The 25,271-nt window shown below is 51.3% G+C and overlaps 1 protein-coding gene across 3 annotated transcripts in view; it reads right to left on the minus strand.

Moving 5' to 3' along the window:
* Positions 1-352: 352 nt before the first annotated feature.
* entpd4 (ectonucleoside triphosphate diphosphohydrolase 4) overlaps positions 353-25,271 on the minus strand; it is a 34,947-nt gene continuing 10,028 nt past the window's right edge. For 2 of the 3 annotated variants that reach the window (XM_072485616.1, XM_072485618.1), the window contains 9 exons: positions 24,090-24,240; positions 22,076-22,179; positions 18,742-18,801; positions 16,755-16,909; positions 10,151-10,317; positions 6,988-7,312; positions 4,683-4,768; positions 2,442-2,603; positions 353-1,247 (listed from right to left, as the gene is read on the minus strand). In XM_072485616.1, coding sequence (XP_072341717.1) covers positions 1,037-1,247; positions 2,442-2,603; positions 4,683-4,768; positions 6,988-7,312; positions 10,151-10,317; positions 16,755-16,909; positions 18,742-18,801; positions 22,076-22,179; positions 24,090-24,240 — 1,421 coding nt within the window. In that variant the 3' untranslated portion in view covers positions 353-1,036. The remainder of the gene's footprint in view (positions 1,248-2,441; positions 2,604-4,682; positions 4,769-6,987; positions 7,313-10,150; positions 10,318-16,754; positions 16,910-18,741; positions 18,802-22,075; positions 22,180-24,089; positions 24,241-25,271) is intronic. The other variant, XM_072485617.1, reaches the window with a different exon arrangement.

A 25,271-nucleotide genomic window follows, 5' to 3' on the forward strand; every position in this document is an offset into this window, starting at 1 on the left:
AGGGTCTGAAACGCCGGGCGCCGCCGCAGTGGGAACCAGAGTCGGTCAGCAAGCCGAGGGTGGCGGCCGAACAGGACTTGGTGCAGGTTAGGACGCGGGCCGAGGTGCTTTGGATGAACTTGGAAGAGGGGGCTGCTGGCGAGAGAATGGGGAGTCTCGGTGAGGGGCCCAGCAGTCGGTGAGCTGAGGAAGGCGGGCCGGAGACGGGCTCTGTTCCGGAGGTGGAAGCTGGCAATCTTGGCGAGGGAGAGAATATCCAACTTGCACACCAATATCGAGTGAATTCAGGCAATTCCACACAAGCGGTTCAGTTACTTTTGTTCTGGTGACATAAAGTGATGAAGAAAAGAAGCATTTTATAAATACATTTATTGTTTGTGATGAAGTTGGTCACATCGCTGATTTCGACCTAACAAACGCACTGACTTTATGTCTACTTATTGCAGTTATAAATAAATATAATGAAGTGTTCTTGATTGTTAAAATCCTCATAGCAGCTGTGGCCCAACAATGCATTTCCATTGGGCTCACGTTTCCACCCGTGACCGCTGGCCTTGCACTCAGACACAGGCCAACATCACAAAGTTTCCTGACAGAACGCACACGGCGAGAGCACATCACCAATCAGGATGACTGCACTTCCTTTTGTCTGGATTTCTCTTCCCTGCCACGGAGCGGAATTGGGGAGCTCCCTGGCTGCATCTTCTCAAAGATGGGGAGGGGGGGGGCGGGGGGGTCGTACAAATTTCCAAGGTACAGGATTGCAGCGCGTTGACTCTGCTCCAACCATGCTCCTCCTGCATGAAGCTCGGCCAGACGCGTGGCAGGGTCCGTCAGGTGTGAAGAAGGTGGGTGACAGGCCTCTGGGCGACACTCCCGATCAGACACGAAAGCTGCACCATCAGCTCGGAACGCAGGCGCCCGACCCGTCTCCAGCTCTTCCCAAAAGTTGCACCTGGCCCACTTCGCACCGAGTGCAACTCCAGCTCCCCCCTCGACCGATCGTAATGCCACCCTGCACCCCGATCACAGAGTATCAGGCCACTTGTGGCATTGAAGGCAGCCCCGCGTCACCAATCCACGTGCTGTGCGGTATCCTCCGGTGGATCCTCCTCAGGCGCAGCAGGTAAAGGAGGATCGACAACAGGACCACCAGGAAACAGCCGAAAAATAAATAATGGTTGTAGACGAAGGAGAAGCCCCTCCAGTGGGCGTGGTTTCCTTTGAAGTTGTCCAGCTGAATGTCCCTGTCGGTATTAAAGGAAACAGAGTGAGAACGGCACAGATCCAACAACGGGCAGCAGGTAACTGGAAACGGCAGGACCCTGGCGGGGGGCCTGCACACAGGGCGGTGCTTCCTCAGTACTGCCCCCGCACTGCTGGCCGAGATCGGCAGAGATTGTGCGCTCGGGGCCCCCGGAGTGTGGACTCAAGCCCACAGCCTGCCGACTTGGAAGCAAGTGTGCTACCTACCGGGGCATGTCTGACTGCCTGCCAAGCGGACCCTCAGGAGAGTGTGGGGAAGCTGCCAGTCGTCAACAGTCCTCCACTCTGCTCCCTCGCAGGAGCTGGGTGAAGCGCAAGGAGATTATATCAGTCAGGCTGGGTGCGAATCTACAACTCTCCTCACATCACTTAAAATTTTTTTTTTTTTTTAATTAGAGTACCCAATTTCCCCCCCCCCCCCAATTAAGGGGCAATTTAGCGCGGCCAATCCACCTACCCGGCTCATCTTTGTGTCGTGGGGGTGAGACCCACGCAGACGAGGGGAGAATGTGCAAACTCCACATGGACAGTGACCCGGGGCCGGGATTCGAACCAGTATCCTCAGCACCGTGAGGCGGAAGTGCTGACCACTGCGCCACCCTGCCGCCCCTCCCCCAGACCATTTTTAACACCACGTACACAAACGCCGCCGCAGATTTCCACGCCGTCGCCCAGATCGGGTCGGAGGACAGAGTTTGCAAACGATTAAACATTCTTCGATGGGATGCGGCTGGGCCTGCCTTGTTACCCATCCCGAATTGCCCTTGCACTGAGCAGCTTCCTCGGCCATTTCAGAGGATAATACTGCGGACCTGAAGGCCAGACCAGGTGAAGATGGCGGATTTCCTTCCACGTAGGACATCAGGTGAACCAGATGACAATCGGTGATAGTTTCACAGTCGCCATTGAACTTTTAATCCCAGATTTTTAAATTTAAAAAAAATTAGAACCAAATTCAAATTTCGCCACCTGCCGCTGTGGGATTCAAACCCAGATCATGACCCTGGGTCTCTGGATAACCCACCCAGTGACAACACGGCGCTGCAACACCAGCGACTAATACGGCGTGACGGAAATTACATGCAGCCGCGTCATATCCAGAGACTTAAAAAGGGAAACGGATATTACAGGGAGGGTTCAGAAAGTTGCTGGGCGAATTGGCAATCAAGTCTCACCTCAGGGGTAAGTAACGTGTCCGGTGCAGAATTGCCCCAAGAGTCCACTGAACCTCCTTGTCGTAAACCAGCTGGGCGGTTTTCAAGCTGGTGTAATTGACAGGAAAGGAGAATCCGCGATGCAGGACCTCGTACATCCACGCTGACTTGAAACACTGATACCTGGAGTTAAGAAACAGCATGTTCAGCGGGAGCTGGCAACTTGGAAAGGGGAAGATAATCCTGCCCTGGTCAGTACAGGGTGCGGAAGGGGAGACAGCAAAGTCGAACGTGCACATGTCTGCTGCCTCAAAAACAAATTGGAGCAACCGTCCCTTTGGTCGGAACAGATGGAGGCCAGGTCGACACGGTGTTTGACGGAGCAAAGTGAGATTCCTGACCTCCATTTCTCACCTTGGGATCTGGGAGAGGTGAGGAACCAAGGCTGATGAGGCGTCAACACCCCTATTCAGAACTGATCTGAAAGGCCGACCAGGCTCAGCTCCTAATGACTAACCCATTCCTCACATTTAGATAGTGTCATGTGAGTGTCCCTTTCAGAAAGGTTTAGTCTCTTATCATGTGACTTGTAGCACACTGGGCTGTGGCTGTCAGGTGAGAGTTTTTTCTTTTAAGGTTTCAGTTTGATTGCTTTGCACTGCAGAAGGAGAAATAAGTGGTTTCCTCTGTTTTCATTTTAAAAGCTGTTCCAGTAAAAAGCACATTGGGTGTGGCTAACTTGCCTTGGTAACTTTAAAGATAGAGTTGCTTACGGAAGGAGTTTTAAAGCTGCTGGTTGGACCTGGATCAGAATCTCAGGGAAAGGACCAATCCCATTCAAGTGAGAATGCAGTGTGCTCGGCCACACCCTTGGAAAGGGGTTTTGGTTTATTGGATTTTGTTATTGAATTGGAACAGTTAAAGGGAATTCATTATGAGTTTTACATCGATTACTGTAGCTGTGTGGTCTCTTTGTTTGTAATTCATAAAAATTCTTCCTGTGTTTATAGATACATATGCGTTAACTACATTCTTAGAATAAACCTAGTTTTGATTAAAGTGTCTGGGAAGTCTGATAAATCACCAATGCAGTGAAGGCTTTTGTGCCCCATCCGAGCCAAATTCAAGATAAAGGTTACAGGCGTAATACACTTTGGAGTCTCTAAGCCCTGACCCAGAACAATAGGAACAGAGGCAGGCAGCTGGGCGTCAGTGGCAACAGGGAAGTAACAAACGAGCCAGGTAGAACACTGCCCTTGACATTCAATAAGATGGGTATCACTGATATCCTCCACTGTCAACATCCAGGACTGACCATTAAACATCCACTCGCCCCACAATCGGTGACAGTGTGTTCTGCCTGCAAGATGCACCGCACAAACTCTCTCACCTGGAAGGACAAGGGGAGCAGACACATGGGAACACCACCACCTGACATCCCCCCCCCCCCAGCCACACACCATCCTGACTTGGGAAATATATCGGCCGCTCCTTCACTGTCGCTGGGTCAAAATCCTGGAACTCCCTCCCTCACAGCACGGTGGGTGTACCTACACCACAGGGACTGCAGCGGGTTCAGAAGTTAACAAGGGCAATTCGGGAAGGGGTACGAGTGTCGGACTGTCAAAAGACGTCCACGTCACAAAGGAATCAATTAAAAACCCACAGGGGTAATCAGAGTGGGACTGGTTCCTGATCTCAAAGTGTATCAGGTGTAGAAACCATAGGACAACGAGGAGAGGCTGGAACCCGATAACTTTGCTTCCTAAGCCAGGGATGGTCAAATCATTGAGATCTGATCATCTGGCTGAGTGCTGTTTGTAAGAAGACATTTTAAAATTGCCCATTCAGCTGGCCAATCCGTTAATCTGCCGTCAGACTGCTCACCAGTCTCACGGTGTCGCCGCTGGCATTTGCTCCCTGCAGCCTCAAGGCTCAGCTGGAAGCTGAATTTGCTCTCTGACCAATGTGGATGTAAAGTTCTACTCCGAAGGGCACTGGTGAATAAGGATGCTGCCACAGAGAGAGATGCTATCTTTTAAGAACAGCTCCCTGGGTACCTCTCAGCTGCTGTGATGAAGCAGTTGAGTAAATCAGGATACACAATACCCGTCTAAAGCCCTCTGCCGTAGTGTGGTGGGTCATCGCTGGTTGCAGCATGGTCACGATACTCGGAGGGTTCATTCGTTACTCGGGTTTGCACATGGAAAGCCCCGCCCGATGTAACGACACCAATGGGACGGAGGGTGCACACACACTTACTTCAGTCTGTGGAGATCCGCGTGTCTGGAATACAAGCCACGGTCAAAACGTTCCTTCAGAATTGTCCACTTGGTCGCACAATAATCCTAAAGAATAAACAGAACCGTAAACGGAAATGCAATCGGCCCATCGAGCCGGTGGCAGCTCTTTCACAGAGCAATCCAGCGGGTCCCACTCCCCTGCTCTTGTCCCAACACCCCCGAACCGGTGCCTGCCTCAAGTATTTCCCCGAATGCCAATTGACAGCTACGGCTGAATTGGTACTTACCACGCGATCAGGCAGTGCACTGGAAATCGTCACCATTCCTCGTGTAGAACAGATTTTCCTCAAGTCAATTATCTGATGTGCCCTCTGCTTATTGACCCTTCAACCATGCAGACCAGCCTCTCGTTACTTACTCCATCGCGACGATGCCATGATTTGAAAGCCCTCCACCAAATGTGCTCCTCTGTCCTCAGGGGAACAAGCCCAGCTTCTCCAGTCTATCCACACATTTCTACAGCTTTTGGGTCTCAGTGACTTGGATGATTGTCGTGGCAAAGCCTAGCACTTGGTTTCAAATGAAGACCTGTTGATGATGGGAGTGACGCGGAACCTGTTAGGACAACATCCAACAATCAGGAGGTCGCCAGTTGGTAGCAGTCCGGGGACAGAACACGGACTGATCTGACCCTCAGGATATTGTCCTTTTTGAGGCAGCACAGTGACGCAGTGGTTAGCACTGCTGCCTCACTGCGCTGAGCTCACAGGTTCGATCCCGGCCCCTGTCCGTGTGGAGTTTGCACATTCTCCCCTTGTCTGCGTGGGTCTCGCCCCCACAACCCAAAGATGTGCAGGGTAGGTGGATTGGCCACGCTAAATTGCCGCTTAATTGGAAATAAAGAATTGGGTACTCTAAATTTATTTAAAATGATATTGTTCCTTCACCAAGGGGGCTCCCAATAAGCTCAGAGCAAGAGGTGAACCTTTTGGTCCACAAGTCTCAGTATCCATTCACTCAGCTGCTGAGCGTGACACGCCTGGATGTATGTAACCTGCTCTGTCCACATTGACCAAAAGATGGCCTCCTCTGCAAACACATCATAATTGAGAGAGAGAGAGAGAGGGAGAGGGAGAGGGAGAGGGAGAGGGAGAGGGAGAGGGAGAGGGAGAGGGAGAGGGAGAGGGAGAGGGAGAGGGAGAGGGAGAGGGAGGCAGAGAGAGAGAGAGAGGCAGAGAGAGGGAGGCAGAGAGAGAGAGAGAGGCAGAGAGAGGGAGGCAGAGAGAGGGAGGCAGAGAGAGGGAGGCAGAGAGAGGGAGGCAGAGAGAGGGAGGCAGAGAGAGGGAGGCAGAGAGAGGGAGGCAGAGAGAGGGAGGCAGAGAGAGGGAGGCAGAGAGAGGGAGGCAGAGAGAGGGAGGCAGAGAGAGGGAGGCAGAGAGAGGGAGGCAGAGAGAGGGAGGCAGAGAGAGGGAGGCAGAGAGAGGGAGGCAGAGAGAGGGAGGCAGAGAGAGGGAGGCAGAGAGAGGGAGGCAGAGAGAGGGAGGCAGAGAGAGGGAGGCAGAGAGAGGGAGGCAGAGAGAGGGAGGCAGAGAGAGGGAGGCAGAGAGAGGGAGGCAGAGAGAGGGAGACAGAGAGGGAGACAGAGAGGGAGACAGAGAGGGAGACAGAGAGGGAGACAGAGAGGGAGACAGAGAGGGAGACAGAGAGGGAGACAGAGAGGGAGACAGAGAGGGAGAGACAGAGAGACAGAGACAGAGAGACAGAGACAGAGAGACAGAGACAGAGAGACAGAGACAGAGAGACAGAGACAGAGAGACAGAGACAGAGAGGGAGAGACAGAGAGGGAGAGACAGAGAGGGAGAGACAGAGAGGGAGAGACAGAGAGGGAGAGACAGAGAGGGAGAGACAGAGAGGGAGAGACAGAGAGGGAGAGACAGAGAGGGAGAGACAGAGAGGGAGAGACAGAGAGGGAGAGACAGAGAGGGAGAGACAGAGAGGGAGAGACAGAGAGGGAGAGACAGAGAGGGAGAGACAGAGAGAGAGAGGGATACAGAGGAAGACGGAGAGAAAGGAGAACGGAAGAGGGGGGAGATAGAGAGACACACACAAGTGATGATATAGCTGGAGGGGCAGTACACCACATCAAGCATGGGACAAGACAAGGAGGCAGACCTCGATGAACGACCACAGCTGAAAGAGGGGTTCAACCAGCATTGCTGGCATCAATCTGCCCCACATGCTAGCTAGCTAAACTGAGTCAGCCAATCCCCAACATTCGCTCAGTGCTCAATAATGGGCAGAGCTTTCAGTATTCGCTTCAGTACCTTAGCAGCCTTGGTGAATTTAGCAACATCGTAGTCTCCACCCATACGCAAGACGTCTTCAGTACAATAGTAGAATTCAGAGAAACCATAAAATTCGCTGTTCTGATAATCTACTGGGGGCTGGTACACCCCACTGAGCGACGTTGAAGTCTGATTGGTTTTGTTCAAGAAGGGGCGAATAGTTTGCCGACATCCATCAAAATCTCCCAGTCCTCGCAAAAACACCGTGCGCCCACCTTCATGGATTTCATCCCGGATATCAACCGGCAAACAGGGATCCAAGTACGGGATGTCCTGCGTCATTCCGGTCTTCTGGCCCAGCAACCTGCGGGAGAAATGGCTCGAGTGACTCTTTGCTCCCCCAAGTGTGTCATCTGACCCCCTCCCTCCACCGGGGTGTCATTGCACCGTGGCGAGTATCGCAATCAGCACAGACTGGGACTAAAACGCAGTCAGTTACACAAGTTCAAACTTCAAGCTGACACACAGCCGTCCTGACACAAATAAGGCAGCTGGTGCCCTTGATTTGACGTGCCATAAATCCCTTTCAATAACATGATTGCAGCACAAAACTGGAAAACAATTAGTTCGCCACGTCTTTGAACATCAAAGATAATCTTGAAACTCCGGGTTATATGTCAACAGACTCTTGACACCTGAAAGATAACAGGATGCAGTCATCTTTGTGGACCCAGCACATGGCAAAACATTTCTTATACTCCAGCTAGTGATAAAAATAACATTAAAAAAAATTAAATTTCGAGTACCCAATTCAGGGGCAATTTGGCGCGGCCAATCCACCGACCCGGCACATCTTTTGGGTTGTGGGGGTGAGACCCGCGCAGACACGGGGAGAATGTGCAAACTCCACACGGGACAGTGACCCGGGGCCGGGATCGAACCTGCGACCTCGGCGCCGTGAGGCAGCAGTGCGAACCCACTGCGCCACCAATAAAAAGAACATTGATCAACTTTGAAAGACAGACGGTCAAAAAAGATCAAGGGAAGCCACAGAATTGTAAAGGAAGAGACAAGACAACAAATCAACCGGGCCGGGACTGGGAAGAAAAATGTACACAATGGTGCGATCCGACACTCCTTCCTGGAATATCTCCCGGCAGGGGAGAGCGAGGAGTCACTGTTCAGTTCAAGCTGCCTGTTTGGTCAGACAAGATCTCTGAAGGCAGGGCAGGTTATTGGGTGGTGAAAAAGGCAGATGGGACACTAGCTTTTATCATTCGAGGCACAGATTACAAAAGCAGGGAGGTCATGTTGGAGTTGTACAGAACTTTGGTGAGGACACAGCCGGAGTACTGTGTGCAGTTCTGATCGCTACATTATCGGAAGGTTGTGATTGCACTGGAGGGGGTGCAGAGGAGATTCACCAGGATGTTGCCTCGGATGGAATGCAAGTTATGAAGAGAGGTTGGATAGGCTTGGGTTGTTTTCACTGGAGCAGCAAAGACTGAGGGATCTGAAGAGAAAATGCTGGAAATTCTCAGCAGGTCTGGCAAAGGGTCACCTGGAATCGAAACGTCAACTCTTTCCTCTCCTTTACCGATGCTGCCAGTCCTGCTGAGATTTTCCAGCATTTTCTCTTTTGGTTTCAGATTCCAGCATCCGCAGTAATTTGCTTTCATCCTCAAGACTGAGGGGGCGACCTGATCGAGGTGGGCAAGGTTATGAGGGGCCTGGACAGGGTGGATAGGGAGCTGCCTTCGTCGAAGGGTCAGGCAAGAGGAGACACAAGTCAAGGTGAGGGGCAGGAGGTTGGGGCCGGGGGGGGGGGGATTTGAGGGGAAACCTTTTTACCCAGAGGGTAGTGAGGGTCTGGAACGCACGTCCTGGGAGGGGGGTAGAGGCGGGTTGCCTCACATCCTTTAAAAAGTACCTGGGATGAGCACTTGGCTCGAGTTAACATTCAAGGCTGAGGGCCAAGTGCTGGCAAACGGGATTAGGTGGGCAGGTGTTTTTCATGCGTCGGTGTCGACTCAATGGGACGAAGGAGCTCTTCTGCACTGCAGGATTCGGTGATTCGGAAGTCCTGTCGGATTGTCAGGAGTATGAACCTATTTCTCTGATAAGAAATGTTTGACAGATACCCATGGATCTCCATGTTTAAATATATCCCTTCCTTGAAGAAAACAATAATCAGTCTGCAGATCGGCAAAAGACAATTTGGCTTCAAAAGAGGGAGAACAGCAAAGAAGGAGGTGAACAACACGGTGACCACCCTCGTGGTGCGGCTGATCAGTGGAGCACTGGCCTCGCGCCCTGCACCACCCGAGCTCCACGCTCAGCTCACATTGGAAATTGACGCTTCAGGACCAGACAGAGAGAGAGGCGAACGCAGGCCATTCGGCCCGACTGGTTAACGCTAGTATATCCTACAGTGACTGCACTTTGGAAGTACTCCAAACGTCGTCAATGGCGCTATATAAATTCTAGTTCTTTCTAGTTCTTTCAGGTGAGGTCGGGTGGGAGGAACACAGGTGAGGTCGGGTGGGAGGAACACAGGTGAGGTCGGGTGGGAGGAACACAGGTGAGGTCGGGTGGGAGGAACACAGGTGAGGTCGGGTGGGAGGAACACAGGTGAGGTCGGGTGGGAGGAACACAGGTGAGGTCGGGTGGGAGGAACACAGGTGAGGTCGGGTGGGAGGAACACAGGTGAGGTCGGGTGGGAGGAACACAGGTGAGGTCGGGTGGGAGGAACACAGGTGAGGTCGGGTGGGAGGAACACAGGTGAGGTCGGGTGGGAGGAACACAGGTGAGGTCGGGTGGGAGGAACACAGGTGAGGTCGGGTGGGAGGAACACAGGTGAGGTCGGGTGGGAGGAACACAGGTGAGGTCGGGTGGGAGGAACACAGGTGAGGTCGGGTGGGAGGAACACAGGTGAGGTCGGGTGGGAGGAACACAGGTGAGGTCGGGTGGGAGGAACACAGGTGAGGTCGGGTGGGAGGAACACAGGTGAGGTCGGGTGGGAGTAACACAGGTGAGGTCGGGTGGGAGGAACACAGGTGAGGTCGGGTGGGAGGAACACAGGTGAGGTCGGGTGGGAGGAACATCACAGGTCTATTGGGCCGGGAGGCCTGTTTCTGTGCTAGTGTCTTGTCGGCCATTCTGTGTATCCCCCCCCAACCACCCCCCCGCAAAGCCACAGTACCTGTTTGTCAGTGCGATCTTGCGGAGGACGTGCTCCTCGTAACGCTTTCTGGCAGCGTTGCCACCAAAACCCAGGAAGGTGGTGACGTAGACTCGGTAGACATGCTCGGTGTGGTGGGTGTCGCAGCCCAGGTTGAACTCTGCCAGCAGGTTCTTGGCCACCTCTTCCTGCACAAGAGCAACCCAGGCGGTCAGTAAAACCTGAACGGTGAGCGGTCCCACCTTATCCTGCGTCCAGCCCACACCCACAAAACATTCAAGCAGCGGGTGGCCGAGGGGAGGGTGCGGGGTCCATGTTTTAAAGCAGTAATGCAACCAAGCAGACCTTTCAGGGAGCAGCGGGAACTGTGGAGCGGACAAAACCATCAATGTGCAGGAGCTAAAAGGGGTGCCGATTTTATCCAGGGGGCGACAAGAGGGGCAAATCTCACTGGGGGAGAGGACATCACCGCTAACTACAAATCAAGACGGTCAGTTCAGCTATCACTCGCTGGGAGTGCGAGCTGATTTCGTCGCAGCGAGGGCAACGGGTCCAACAAAGGACATCCTTCACCGACCACTGTTAAGAGCTGAGAGACGAACGGAGCCGGAATTCAGGAGTCGGGTTTTGTAAGGAAGGAGACAGTGTGAGAGGAAAGGATTGAATTCAGCGAGAGAGAAAAAAAGAACACAGGAAAAAAAAAGAAACAAAGTCAAACGTGAGGTCCGAAAATAATCTGGCAGAGGCAGGAAGGAGACAGAACATCATCACCTACAATTAACTTTCTCGTGCCGTTCAAAGCATTTGCACTGTTAATTGTCTGGGGTAAAGGTCTGTGGGTAGTTTAAGGAGCAGTTGATGCACAAATCCGACAGGCTTTAAAAATTGATCGGGTGGCCAAGGACAATATTCCATTTGTGTGAAGTAAACAAGGAAAAGGGGAAAAAAGAAAAAGCAAATTCTCGGGGTTCGTCGCTCATGGCCTTATCTCTTTGCCCCGTGTACGGGCTGGCCAGTTTGGGCATTAACTGGGCTGTGCGTTGTGAAGTTGTCCCAGAGAATCGGCACAACACCAGGCCACAGCACTTGGGCGGTTGGCTTTGTGTCACGCAAAGACACAGCCTTCAACGTTCATCGCGAGAAAACCACTGGCCACACTCACTCGCGAGCCGAGCATTTTTCCTTCCTGTTCCGGACTCACAGAATGTAATCATGGTCAAAGGTCAGCCAAGACCTAGGCTTGCTTTTCTGGGCCATCTCGGGTTGAGGGGTGATTCGATTGCCCATTTGGGGATTTTGAAAGGAAATGAGAGGGGAGCGAGTGAAAATCCATTTCCACTGGTGAGTTAGTCTAGGACAAGGGGGCATCATCTTTGGTTAGGTCGGGTTCAGGGAATCGGGTGGAGGCGTGGACTTAAGTGGGGTGCTCTTTCCAAGGGACAGTGCAGACTCGATGGGCCAAATGGCCTCCTTCTGCACTGTAAATTCTATCGGAATATTAGAGTCGAACAACTCTGGAGAGGTGAAGTAACATTTCTTCATGCAAAAGGATTGGGGCGGGCTTCAAAGTGTGGAAAAGTCCGGCACCCAGAACAGACGTCAGCTCAATGAATTAGGTTACTCCCTGGTTCATTGATGTTGTTGCCATTACAGAGACCTGGTTGAGGGAAGGACAGGATTGGCAGCTAAACATTCCAGGATTCAGATGTTTCAGGCGGGATAGAGGGGGATGTAAAAAGGGGGAGGAGTTGCGCTACTGGTTAGGGAGAATATCACAGCTGTACTGTTCCCGTAACACGCCTGTTCCCGTACCAGCCTCCCCGAACAGGCGCCGGAACGTGGCGACTAGGGGCTTTTCACAGTAACTTCATTTGAAGCCTACTTGTGACAATAAGCGATTTTCATTTCATTTTCATTCATTTCATTTTTTCATACTGCGGGAGGACACCTCAGAGGGAAGTGAGGCTATATGGGGAGAGATCAGGAATAAGAAGGGTGCAGTCACAATGTTGGGGGTTTACTTCAGGCCACCCAACAGCCAGCAGGAGATAGAGGAGCAGATAGGTAGACAGATTTTGAAAAGGAGTAAAAGCAACAGGGTTGTGGTGATGGAAGACTTTAACTCCCCTAATATTGACTGGGACTCACTTAGTTCCAGGGGCTTAGACGGGGCAGAGTTTGTAAGGAGCATCCAGGAGGGCTTCTTAAAACAATATGTAGATAGTCCAACTAGGGAAGGGGTGGTACTGGACCTGGTATTGGGGAATGAGCCCGGCCAGCTGGTAGAAGTTTCAGTAGGGGAGCATTTCGGGAATAGTGACCACAATTCAGTAAGTTTTAAAGTGCTGGTGGGCAAGGACAAGAGTGGTCCTAGGGTGAATGTGTTAAATTGGGGGGGGGGGGGGGGGGGGGGGGGGGAGGCTAATTATAACAATATTAGGCAGGAACTGAAGAACATAGATTGGGGTCAGATGTTTGAGGGTAAATCAACATCTGACATGTGGAAGCCTTTCAAATGTCAGTTGAAAGGAATTCAGGAACGACATGTTCCTGTGCGGAAGAAGGACAAAAACGGCAAATTTCGGGAATCTTGGATAATGAGAGATATTGTAGGCCTCGTCAAAAAGGAAAAGGAGGCATTTGTCAGGGTTAGAAGGCTGGGAACAGACGAAGCCTGTGCGGAATATAAGGAAAGTAGGAAGGAACTTAAGCAATGAGTCAGGAGGGCTAAAAGGGGTCACGAAAAGTAATTGGCAAATACGGTTAAGGAAACTCCCAAGGCTTTTTACACGTACATAAAAAGCAAGAGGGTTGCCAGGGAAAGGGTTGGCCCACTGAAGGATAGGCAAGGGAATCTATGTGTGGAGCCAGAGGAAATGGGCGAGGTACTAAATGAATACTTTGCATCAGTGTTCACCAAAGAGAAGGAATTGGTGGATGTTGAGTCTGGAGAAGGGTGTGTTGATAGCCTGGGTCACATTGAGATCCAAAAAGACGAGGTGTTGGGCGTCTTGAAAATATTAAGGTAGATAAGTCCCCAGGGCCTGATGGGATCTACCCCAGAATACTGAAGGAGGCTGGAGAGGAAATTGCTGAGGCCTTGACAGAAATCTTTGGATCCTCACTGTCTTCAGGTGATGTCCCAGAGGACTGGAGAATAGCCAATGTTGTTCCTCTGTTTAAGAAGGCTAGCAAGGATAATCCAGGGAACTACAGGCCGGTGAGCCTTACGTCAGTGGTAGGGAAATTACTGGAGAGAATTCTTCGAGACAGGATCTACTGCCATTTGGAAGCAAATGGACTTATTAGCGAGAGGCAGCACGGTTTTGTGAAGGGGAGATCGTGTCTCACTGACTTGATAAGAGTTTTTCGAGACGGTCACAAAGATGATTGATGCAGGTAGGGCAGTGGATGTTGTCTATATGGACATCAGTAAGGCCTTTGACAAGGTCCCTCATGGCAGACTGGTACAAAAGGTGAAGTCACACGGGATCAGGGGTGAGCTGGCAAGATGGATACAGAACTGGCTAGGTCATCGAAGGCCGAGAGTAGCAATGGAAGGGTGCTTTTCTGATTGGAGAGCTAGTGGTGTTCTGCTGGGATCAGTGCTGGGACCTTTGCTGTTCGTAGTATATATAAATGATTTGGAGGAAAATGTAACTGGTCTGATTAGTAAGTTTGCAGACGACACAAAGGTTGGTGGAATTGCAGATAGCGATGAGGACTGTCAGAGGATACAACAGGATTTAGATCGTTTGGAGACTTGGGCGGAGAGATGGCAGATGGAGTTTAATCCGGACAAATGTGAGGTAATGCATTTTGGAAGGTCTAATGCAGGTAGAGAATATACAGTGAATGGTAGAACCCTCAAGAGTATTGAAAGTCAGAGAGATCTAGGTGTACAGGTCCACAGGTCACTGAAAGGGGCAACACAGGTAGAGGAGGTAGTCAAGAAGGCATAAGGCATGCTTGCCTTCATTGGCCGGGGCAATGAGTATAACAATTGGCAAGTCATGTTGCAGCTGTGTAGAACCTCAGGCCACACTTGGAGTATAGTGTTCAATTCTGGTCGCCCCACTACCAGAAGGATGTGGAGGCTTTCGATAGGGTGCAGAAGAGATTTACCAGGATGTTGCCTGGTATGGAGGGCCTTAGCTAGGAGGAGCGGTTGAACAAACTCGGTTTGTTCCCACTGGAACGACGGAGGTTGAGGGGCGACCTGATAGAGATCTGCAAAATTATGAGGGGCATAGACAGAGTGGATAGTCAGAGGCTTTTTCCCAGGTTAGAGGGGTCAATTACTCAGGGGCATAGGGTTAAGGTGCGAGGGGCAAGGTTTAGAGTAGATGTACGAGGCAAGTTTTTTTACACAGAGGGTAGTGGGTGCCTGGAACTCGCTGCCGGAGGAGGTGGTGGAAGCAGGGTGATAGTGACATTTAAGGGGCATCTTGACAAATACATGAATAGGATGGGAATAGAGGGATACAGACCCCGGAAGTGGAGAAGATTTTAGTTTAGATGGGCAGCATGGTCGGCACAGGCTTGGAGGGCCGAAGGGCCTGTTCCTGTGCTGTACGTTTCTTTGTTCTTTGAATCATAGAATCCTGAGTGTGCAGGAGGAGGCCATTCAGCCCATCGAGTCTGCACTACCCTTGGAAAGGGCAGCCTACTTAAGCCCATGCATCCACCCAATCCCCGTAACCCCATCTAACCTTTTGGACACCAAAGGACAATAAGCATGACCAATCCACCCAACCTGCACATCTTTGGACGGTGGGAGGAAATCGGAGCACCCGGAGGAAACCCACGCTGGCACGGGGAGAACGTGCAGACTCCGCACAGACAGTGGCCCAAGGCCAGAACGGAACCCTGGTCCCTGGAGCGATGCAACGAGTGCATCACTGCTTCACATGCTTGCATGCCCGCTTTCACTGGAGTGCTGGGTCATTGAGTTGCTCCCGTTTCCTGACCTCAGGCCGATTCAGGGACCTGAAGCACCAGGGTGGGAATCAAATTTGGGCCTCCCCCCTCCCCCTCGCCAACCTCTACAACGCTTTCAACTTGCTGCAGCCCTTATCATCACTCACATTTCCACTGTCCGTCCCAAAGCAATGTTCTCACCTTTGCAACACACACACACACACAAACAGACGCCCGCACGCCCCCACCACCCCCCCCCCCCCCCCACCCCCACCTTAATTTATGAAAATAAACCAATGAATGACGAGAGACGAAGGTCACGACAGAGGCCAAAATTTAAATTATGAACAACAAGTTTGGAAAACTGTCCCAATGAGGCACAGGTTCCACGAAGTTGGGCAGCTGGTCCTCATTGTAGGAAGGGCAGAACATTTCCGTGTGTTCGTCCACGGGATGTGGGCGTTGCTGGCTGGGCCGGCACTTGTTGCCCACCCCGACCCGCCCTGGAGCGGGGTGGCTTGCTGGTCACAGGGCATTTCAGAGTCAACCACATTGCCGTGGACCTGGAGTCAAGTCGTCGAGGTTCACGGCACCGAAGAGGCCCCTCGGCCCATCACCCCCTGCGCTGGTCAGGAACAACAGCCTAATTATTCCAAGCCATTTCGCAGCACTTGGCATCGCAAGGGCTAAACACTTCTGGATACGGGCGGCACGGGAGCACAGGGGTAGCACTATCGCTTCACAGCGCCAGGGTCCCAGGTTCGATTCCCGGCTTCGATCACTGTCTGTGCGGAGTCTGCACATTCTCCCCAGTGTCTGCGTGGGTTTCCTCCGGGTGCTCCGGTTTCCTTCCACAGTCCAAAGATGTGCCGGTTAGGTGAATTGGACATGCTGAATTCTCCCTCTGTGTACTCGAACAGGCGCCGGAATACGGCAACTAGGGGCTTTTCACAGTAACTTCATTGCGGTGTGACAATAAAGATGATTGTTATAGAGTAGGGAAGTGTGTTGCGAGGAAGGCACAGGGAGGTTGGGGACACATCCAGACTGGGTGAGGAAGGCAGATTTCCTTCCCTAAAGGACATTCTTTTATTTTTCTTTTTAAAAAAGATTTCGAGTACCGAATTCATTTTTTTCCCAATTAAGGAGCAATTTAGCGTGGCCAATCCACCTAGCTTGCACATTTATTGGGTTGTGGGGGCGAGACTAAAGGAAACACAAACGCGGGGGGAGAATGTGCAAACTCCACACGGACAGTGACTGAGAGCCGGGATCGAACCCGGGACCTCGGCGCCGTGAGGCAGCAGCGCTAACCCACTGCGCCACCCTGCCGCCCAAAGGACATTCTCAAGTGTACACGGGAACCGCGTGAACATGGCGAGGGGATGCAAAGGGAGTCTGTGCTCGCGTTCTCTGGGGTTTGGTGACGTTAAGGCTCCACGTGCCCCCTCTCTGCCCAGTCAACGATCAATGAATTGCGACAAAGCAGGCTCGCTTTAGAAATGGAGAGACGGCGACACACAAGATTCTAACAAGCCATAGCGTCATCAGTTTTCACGGCCCATGCACACTGGCGTCACAGGAAGCTCTGGCCTGGAATCGTAGCCTCGGGAACTGCCATGCGAGGGACTGAACAGCATCAGGTTTAAAACGAGGGAACACAAAACCAAAAGGGGAAAAAAAAAGAGGTAGGACAGATAATAACCTGTTGTGAAGAGGCAAAGCTTACAGTTTTGGGCACTTCATAGGCTATTTGAGTAGAGACCCCTCCCATGTCCAATACACCAGTTGTCCTCTTCCGGATAACAGCTGCCTGGGCCTCATTACCAGGAAGGTTGACTTCCACAACCGAACCCTCACCTGCGTGAATTCAGCAAAGAACAACCAGTTAGTCACCTTCCCCGTCTCAGCCTTGATACAAACTTTGCACGCTGCCCAGCTCCCAAGTCGCATCTTATTCCCGCTGCATCCCCAATATCCCAGGTGCGAAGACCTTTCTGCCCCGCGTTTCAGGTGCGGGTTACCTGCGTTGGGCTGACAGGGGCATCTCGCACCTCAGTCACAAGCTGATTGATGCAAGTCGCAATCCAGGCACTAACGCACACTATCTAAGTTGACAAGCCATGGCACTGATGGGTGGGAGTGATTGACATCAGTTTAAGATGTGCCCCTTGAAAGGTGCATGTAGCTCTCATCAAAGTGGTTGTGGTGTAATGTTTTATTACATAAAAAAAAAATTTTGAGTACCCAATTCATTTTTTCCAATTAAGGGGCAATTTAGCGCGGCCAATGCACCCACCCTGCACATCTTTTGGGTTGTGGGGCAGAGACCCACGCAGACACGGGGAGAATGTGCAAACTCCACACGGACAGTGACCCAGAGCCGGGATTGAACCTGGGACCTCGGCGCCGTGAGGCAGCAGGGCTAACCCACTGCGCCACCGTGCTGCCCATTGTGGTGTAATGTTAACAGGTGTGAGCGCCACCCAAAACAAGTCTCACCCTCACTTTCCTGTTCCAACCAAACTTTAATAGATTTTCTTCACAGGCTTAGTTATGGTGACAACTTTCCAAACCGACCCATGTCTCTCGGTCTAAATCTTAACTCCAAGGTTGGATTTTCTGCCTATTACCGAGACACGCATCACCAGCAGGTAAGTGCAAGAGATAGGAAATTTTTTCAAGGCACTGTTTGCAAATGAAGGTGTGAAAGCTTTGGTACAACAGCTGTGAAAAGGCTTGGCGAGCAGAATAGCCAACTCTTCCAATTGCAGCTGCTCCCGGAACTACAGCAGCTACACAATCTTTCACACTTTCAAAACAAAACGAAGAGCAGTTTTGAGGGAGTGCCGCACTGCCAGAGGTGCCATCTTTCGGATGGTCTCTGAGACCATCTCTCGGGTGAAAGAAAACAGATCTCTTGCCATTTATCTCGAAGCTGGCGGCGGCGGGGGGGGGGGGGCAGTTCCTGGTGCATTGGCCAATATTTATTCCTTAACCAACATCTAAAAAAAAACAGATAAAAGTAAAATACTGCAGACGCTGGAAATCTGAAATAAATTCGGCAGGTCTGGCAGCATCGGTGAAGACAGAAGCAGAGTTAACGTTTTGGATCGTAATGACCCTCCTGCAGAACTGCAGCAAGATAGCCATGTACAGAATTATGTGGCTGGATAGAGATGGAGGTGGAGTTGGTTTGTCCATATTTCCTTTGCCCCGACCCATCTCTGGTCTTCTATTCTGCCCCACCTCCTCCTGCCCCTTTGCAACTGCACCATTCTGTACATTCGTCCCTTGCTGCAGCTCTGCAGGACGGACATGACTATCCGAAACGTTAACTCCGCTTGCCTCTCCACAGATGCTGCCGAGTTCATCCAGAATTTTCTCCTCTTCCGCTCGGAGACAGGTCGCCTGATCATGAACACATAGCTGCCTGCGGGACCTTCCCGTGCGCAAACTGGCGCAGCCGCTCACGGGGTGAACCTGCTGGGCAGTGGGTCCAGCCCCGTTCGGTGACAGCTTCACCCCTGCCCAGCAGGGGTCAAACCGCACTTTATTAACCAAGAGATCAGCAATGACTTGCCCGTTACAACCAGAAGAGCGATGACACAGACTGGTGTGAAACCCCACCACAAACATCAGGAAGAATCCCAGGCCCACCCAATCTTTACACAGCACAAATAAACCTTTACCGTCACTGATGTGGTCAAAGCGGCCGAGTACAAAATTTATTCCGATCCAAGCGTACACCCCTGAAAGCACAGAAACAAAAGCACAGAATTCTATTACGGTGTCGAAAACTTCCACCTCAGAGTCAGACTTTGGACTGAAAATGTCACTGGTAACAACGCATTTAAATTTATCAAGTTTTACGTGCGCAAGGAGTGACCACGGCAATCAAAGGTCATAGCCAAGCACACTCTGACACACAAAAGAGATGTACAGATCTTTGTACACCAAAAAGCATCCCCCACAGGTAGTGACATCAATCATTTCTGAGCCTATCTGTTGGCTTCGACTAAGACAAAGGCATCATTTCGATACAAAGGAGGTGATCAGATGACGTCACTGCATTCTGCGGTAATTCTGCAGAGGTAGGTATATTAGCAATACAAAAGCAGAGGTCATCAATTGACGTCATCGCGCTCCGTGGTACTGCTGTCGGCAAATGTGTGTGTGTGTCACAATACAAAGGGGAGGGTGATCTCGTCAGGAAACCGATCAGTATCCAGACAGTGTAACCAACTTACAAGGAGCCACTCGCCTGCTGACTGAATTAATGCAGGTAGCTGCAGCAATTTATTTGGGACACTTGAAATCTTTACGTCTAGTGTCCCACCGTGCTCCAGTCGGTCATTTTGGGGTTTTCACAACTGCTCCGGCAACTTCAGACGTGCCCGGCTGCAAAAACTGCTGAGCATTAAATATCGATAATGCCGGAATCAGAAAACAAACGTGAAATTCACTCGAGATTGCCGTTTGTGGAATATTGCCCAGCGAGTACTGTTGCCACCAGGACAGAAGCTGTCGGAAAGAGTTAACAATGGATAGAAGGCGGCAGAGAGGGGAGTGAGTGTGGCCGGGAGCCCGGGCCGGAGGGAGAGAGATGGCGCGGAGAGTTATAGACCAGATGGCGAGAGGCCATCGAAGATTGCCAACAAAAGCACTTTGTCTGCCAACTGTTCCGAATTAAACTCTATCCGTTATATCAACTTGGAAACCCTCAGCTGCGGATATTTCGAACCAACTTTTTTATGACCCTAGTGAGGCCTGGAAGGGAGCAGCCAGAGAATGCAGTCCAGTTAAGGATTCCTATGGAGGTGTCAAAATTCGATGTGAAGAATTACCTACAGAGCATCAATAGTGTCCCAGTGGCTGCTGTGAGGACCAGGAAACAATTGTCATGTGAGAGTGCCTTTAAGAAATGGATGTTTAAGCAATGTACCTTTAAGAAATGCAGTGATGTCAGAGTGTGGGCGGAGCTGGGTTTTAGATCAGTTTCAGTTTGAAAAGAGCTTGGGGGTGTGTCTGTGTTTGCAGTGAGCTAGATCTGCTGTGATCTCTGCCATGAAAGACTATCTCTGGATCATTTGGGTGATTTAAACTCAGAATAGTAAAGCCTTTAACCTGATGTGTTTCTGTTTAAAGGTGTTAAGTCTCATGGATGTTGAGGGGAATAACTGAAGGATTATTTAGTGTGTAATATTTTCGGGGTTATCTTTGAAGTAAGGGGTGTTAAGAGGTCCAATGTATATTTAAGAGGTTAAGTTGAGTTCATGGAATAAACATTGTTTTGCGTTTTAAAAGCCACGTGTCCAGAATTGCAATACCACACCGTGTGCTTCAAAAGCAACAAAACATTAAAGGGGGAGGTTGGTTGAACTCCATGATACATTGGGGTTCTGAAAACACCGCTCCCATTACACAATACTGTACTAACAAGAAGAGAAATCACAAGAATGAGAGAGCCAGGCGCCCCGAATCTCCGGCTGCCTATGTTCAGCTGGTAAGTGCCAGCCAATTTCTTTCCATCTTATTTGCTGTTGCTCTCAAGTAATGTCATGATTAGCTCCTCTTCGTTTTTTGACCCAAGTTACAACTCCCTTGGTTAATTGCCTATGCCCAGATTAAATGGTTACTGCGCACGAAGGCAGCTTTGTTACTTGGTAATGAAAAAATATTTTGTGTATTCCTCGTTTCGAAGCAAAAAGATTTGCTGTAATTTCCTGGAATTCTTTCTCATCTGTCCTTTGGTAAAATTGATTGAAATTATTAAATAAAGGCATTCCAGTGCGAACTGTTTCACCCAAAAAAAAAATGGACAGAAACGCACACACTTATTTTAAACTGCCAGCCTTTTGCCTCGGTCTGCATGAGTTTGACGACCTCGGAGGTGGTTTTGAAAGTGAAACTTGCCCTGGTGGGGCACGATCAGCACATTTAAAAAAGCTTTGGGATGCCGTTTTTAATCATCCTTTGCTGGGGAGTTGATGACTGTCCCTAACACAACTAGCAAGCAGTGGTGCATTTTAAACAAAAAACACTCCATTTTCGGGCATGTAAAATCAGGACAGTATCGCAGTGATTAAAAATGCTCATTTCAGAGGGTGGCGCAGTGGGTTAGCACCGCTGCCTCGCGGCGCCGAGGACCCGGGTTCGAATCCCGGCCCCGGGTCACTGTCCGTTTGTAGTTTCCACCTTCTCCCTGTGTCTGCGTGAGTCTCACCCCCACAACCCAAAGATGTGCAGGGTAGGTGGATTGGCCGCGCTAAATTGCTCCTTAATTGGGAAAAATTGGGTACTCTGTTTTTTAAAAAATGCTTTTAATGCCAATTTTGTACGATTGCACCCATTGCAGATGCAAACCAAGTGTGTGCCAAGCGACCACTCTCAGTGCTTTGAGGAACCTTCTTGAAAGTCACATCTTTTTCTGAAAAGATGCTGTTGTCAAAGACAGTGCCCAATTGCACTGCACGGGCTAATGGCAGATTTCACATTCGGCCGAGTCCGAGACAACAAAATCGCCCTCAAGGCAGACGCAATTTCTGCCTGGCTTTCTGACTGCACCGAAAGCAGAAGCTCTGGACCAAGAGGTCCATTTCGTCCCACCAAGCTGCTCACAAGCCAGCTCGCCAACTGGGAAATGGGTGACGCGGCTTTCCCTCGCTGCCGGTGTAGAGGCATCAAGCTGAACGAAGCAGGAGAACGTCCATTTGCTTCTGTTGGGCGACTTGGCTGCGGCTCAGAGAGACCCCATTGAAACAGGCCCCGCTCGCTCAGGGAGACTGTGGCCTGGTCCAGTCCGAAACCCGGCCCTGCCTCCAGCTCCCTGGAGTCGCCTCAACGCTCATTTCTGTTTGGACAGCACAGCGGACTGAACAAAAAGGAACAGGCTGAGTGCCTGCCTCACAGAATTGCCTGTTGATATTTACCCGCACGCTCAGTGCGTTTGTCGGCCAGCTTATCAATTCACTTGAAACCTCAGAGTTGTTCTACCCGCCCGCCTGGCCACTGCACAACGCTTACCTTCTTGTTTTCCCGAAATGACCTCTGCGTGCGAGTCTGCAAACAGGAAGTCGAAGTTGAGCGGAATATCTGTCCGCAGGTCTTCAAGGATGGCATTTTGCTGGCTGCAGGACCAAACAGGTGGTCAAAACCTGAATATGTTTATCGACCAGTGTGCAGACAGATCAGAGTGAATACTCCCCCCCCCCCCCCCCCCCCCCCCCCTCACATGATTCCGACTGGACCATATCTCTGTTGTTGAACCCGTCTCTGTGATGGATCTTTGTGTGCGCAACGGCTGCTGGGAAGCTATTTGGCTGTGAGGGCATCACAACGGAGCTTGCTTGACCTGCACAGAGAAACTGGGTATCACCAGATTTCAACAAAGAGTGGGATTTTTTTCCCCACCCGATCAAACCAGGATAAATGAAGGTGAACTGCACCATCTCCATGATGAGAGGTCCAAACCGAGGTCCTTCTGCCCATTGCGTCTGAGCCGGTCAAAAACAACCAGCTCACTATTCAAATCCCATTTCCCAGCACTTGGCCCATCGCCTTGTCTGCTCTGGGATTGTAAGTGTACATCTACATACTTCTGAAATGTTATGAGGATCTCTACCACCAGTACCCTTTCAGGCAGCGAGTTCCAGATTCCCACCTTCCTTTGGGTGAAAAACCTTTTCTTCGCATCCCCTCACCTTAAATCTATCCCTCCTAAGTCACTGACCCCTCCACCAAGGGGAAACGTTTATTTTACAACAGACCCAGGTACCCAAGCGGAGATATTTCTGCCCCCGCTCGAACGCAGCTTGCTCGAGTACAAGGCCGGTTCAAAAGAGGTGACCAGGCCTCGATTCTCTGGAGCTGGGAAGAACATGGCGTGGTGTCATCGAAATGTATACATTTCTCTGAAGGTGTCAGCGGCCGTTTCCTTGAGCAGGAATGCAGGAGAAGGGGTTTGGTCATTCAGAAAGGAGATGAAGTGAAATGTCGCCAATCAGAGGGTTGTGAAGCTTCGGAGTTCTCGATCACACAGGCTGTGGATGATCCGTCAGGGAGTATGTTAAAGACGGAGATGGACATGGCACTGAGGAAACCTGGGAGCAGACAGCAAAGCGGACAGACCACGTCTCTAACTCACACACCCAAACTCCGGCAGAGGGGGTGGGGGTCGGGGGGGGGCACAGTGGTCAGCACCGCTGCCTCACAGTGCCAGGGACTCCCGTTCGATTCCGAACTTGGGTAACTGTCTGCACGGAGTTTGCACTTCCTCCCCCTTCCTCCCCCTGCCTCCCATAATCCAAAGGTGTGCAGGTTAGGTGGACTGGCCATGCAAAAATTGCCCTTGGTATCCAACGATTCGGTGAGGATAGTTACGGGGGAAGTGGGCCGAGGTAGGTTGCTCTTTTGCAGGGTTGGTGCAGACTCGATAGGTCGAACGGCCTCCTTCTGCACGAAAGGGATTCTTAGATTCTAATGCACGATTCTTAATTGTGCTGCTTTTTAACAGTACAATGGTCCCAGACTCAGCTCCAATTCTAACTGACCTTTGGAGACATCGTGTGAGCGGAGGTCAGCCTGTTTAAATCAAGCAGCCACCGGATCAATGGCAGAGCTCGAAATCCCGATGTGCAGAATTCGGGACGTCACGGAGGATTGTCTCCCATCTCCTGGAGTTGAGTGTGGGGGCGGACAAGAGGGAGCTTTGCCCCCACGCCCGCCTGGTCACTTCACATTCACCCCACGCGTGACCCAGACAGGAGGCGCACAACGCTGACAGAAGGTTCAAAAACTGCAAGGATCATGCGAATGAGCGGAATGCACTTGCACTTATCCCTGTGGATGCATTCCCGGCCCCAGGGAAGGGCTGGAACGGGAGATCGGACAGACTCCAAGCACCATGGCCCACCCTTTACTGGGGTGTAACTGGGGTGCGAACAGAAACAATGGAGGCCGTGAACAGATCGACACTCAGCTCGTGGCTTCACAAGCGGTGCCACTGATCAGTATCGAAAACAACGGAAAAAACAGTTACTTTTCGGGTAAAATCCTCATCCCAGCCGTGCAGAGGATATATAAAGGAGTCTCCTGGTGTTTCGAATGAGGGATGTGATCGGCAGCAAAGTTTAGCAGAGGTACCAAGTAGTCACTGGCCTTCTCTGGCGTGGCCGCCAGGTCAGAAATACCTGAGAAAGGAACAGAAAAGTAAATTAAACAGCATCCACCGAGCAAAAAAAAACAACAACAACCCCAGTCGATATTCAGACCCGAGCTCCTGGCCACCGTGTGTGGAGTCTTGCAAACAGCATAACTTTTAAATTCACTGGTGGGCTGAAATAAAACATAGAAAGGAACTGGCCATTCAGCCCAACTGGTCAGTTCCAGCATTCACCCAAGCAAACTCTCATGTACTGATCCAGACTCCTCTCAAATACACCAATACTGTTCACCTGAACCACTCCCCTGTGGGAGTGAGTTCCACCTTCTCTCCCACGCTCCGTGTGAAATGAGTTTCCCCTGGACTTCCCGATTCCGATTCAGGAGCGGCTATCTTATGTTTACGCCCCTCGTTCCGGTCTCCCCCGCAGCCACCCCCCCCGAAAGTAGACATCCTTTCAACGTCTGCGCTACCAAACCTTCTCAGGCTGGACATGGGGAAGGGCGGAGAGCCGGACTGTAAGGGTGGCGGAGGACGACGTGCTACCGTCCCGTGCTGCGGTGAGTTTTCGGAGACCACCACGTCCCGGGTTGGTGCGGGGGTGAACCCACGTCGCGCGAAGCCCAAGCGGCAGCAGTCGAGGTCAGGAAGAAAACAGGCAGCGTTCCCCACACCATCCCTCACTGCTGGAATGGCATGGGCAGAGGTGTGACAGGACTCAGCATGCATGTCCCCATGGACTAACAATGTGCCAATATTCACAGTCTTGCCAGGGAGGCTGCAATCGCTCAGCAAGAATCAAACCAACATATTCAAGACGGGGGGGGGGGGGGGGGGGGGGGGGGGGGGGGGGGGGGGGGGTGAAGGTGGTATTCAGCTGGCACTGTCTTGAAGTGTTGGCTAGCATTCGTATTGCTTTCGACCTCTCGCTCTCGTTTCGCCTTCTCTGGCCAATAACTGACGGCAAGGATACAAGGAAAGCTGGCCTCAGCTACACTCTTCATACACTTTGAGATGTCGACAGAAAGTGCTCGTTAATCAAGGGTACGGGTTCATCTA

Source organism: Scyliorhinus torazame, chromosome 20, assembly GCF_047496885.1.
Source record: "Scyliorhinus torazame isolate Kashiwa2021f chromosome 20, sScyTor2.1, whole genome shotgun sequence".
Taxonomy (NCBI): domain Eukaryota; kingdom Metazoa; phylum Chordata; class Chondrichthyes; order Carcharhiniformes; family Scyliorhinidae; genus Scyliorhinus; species Scyliorhinus torazame.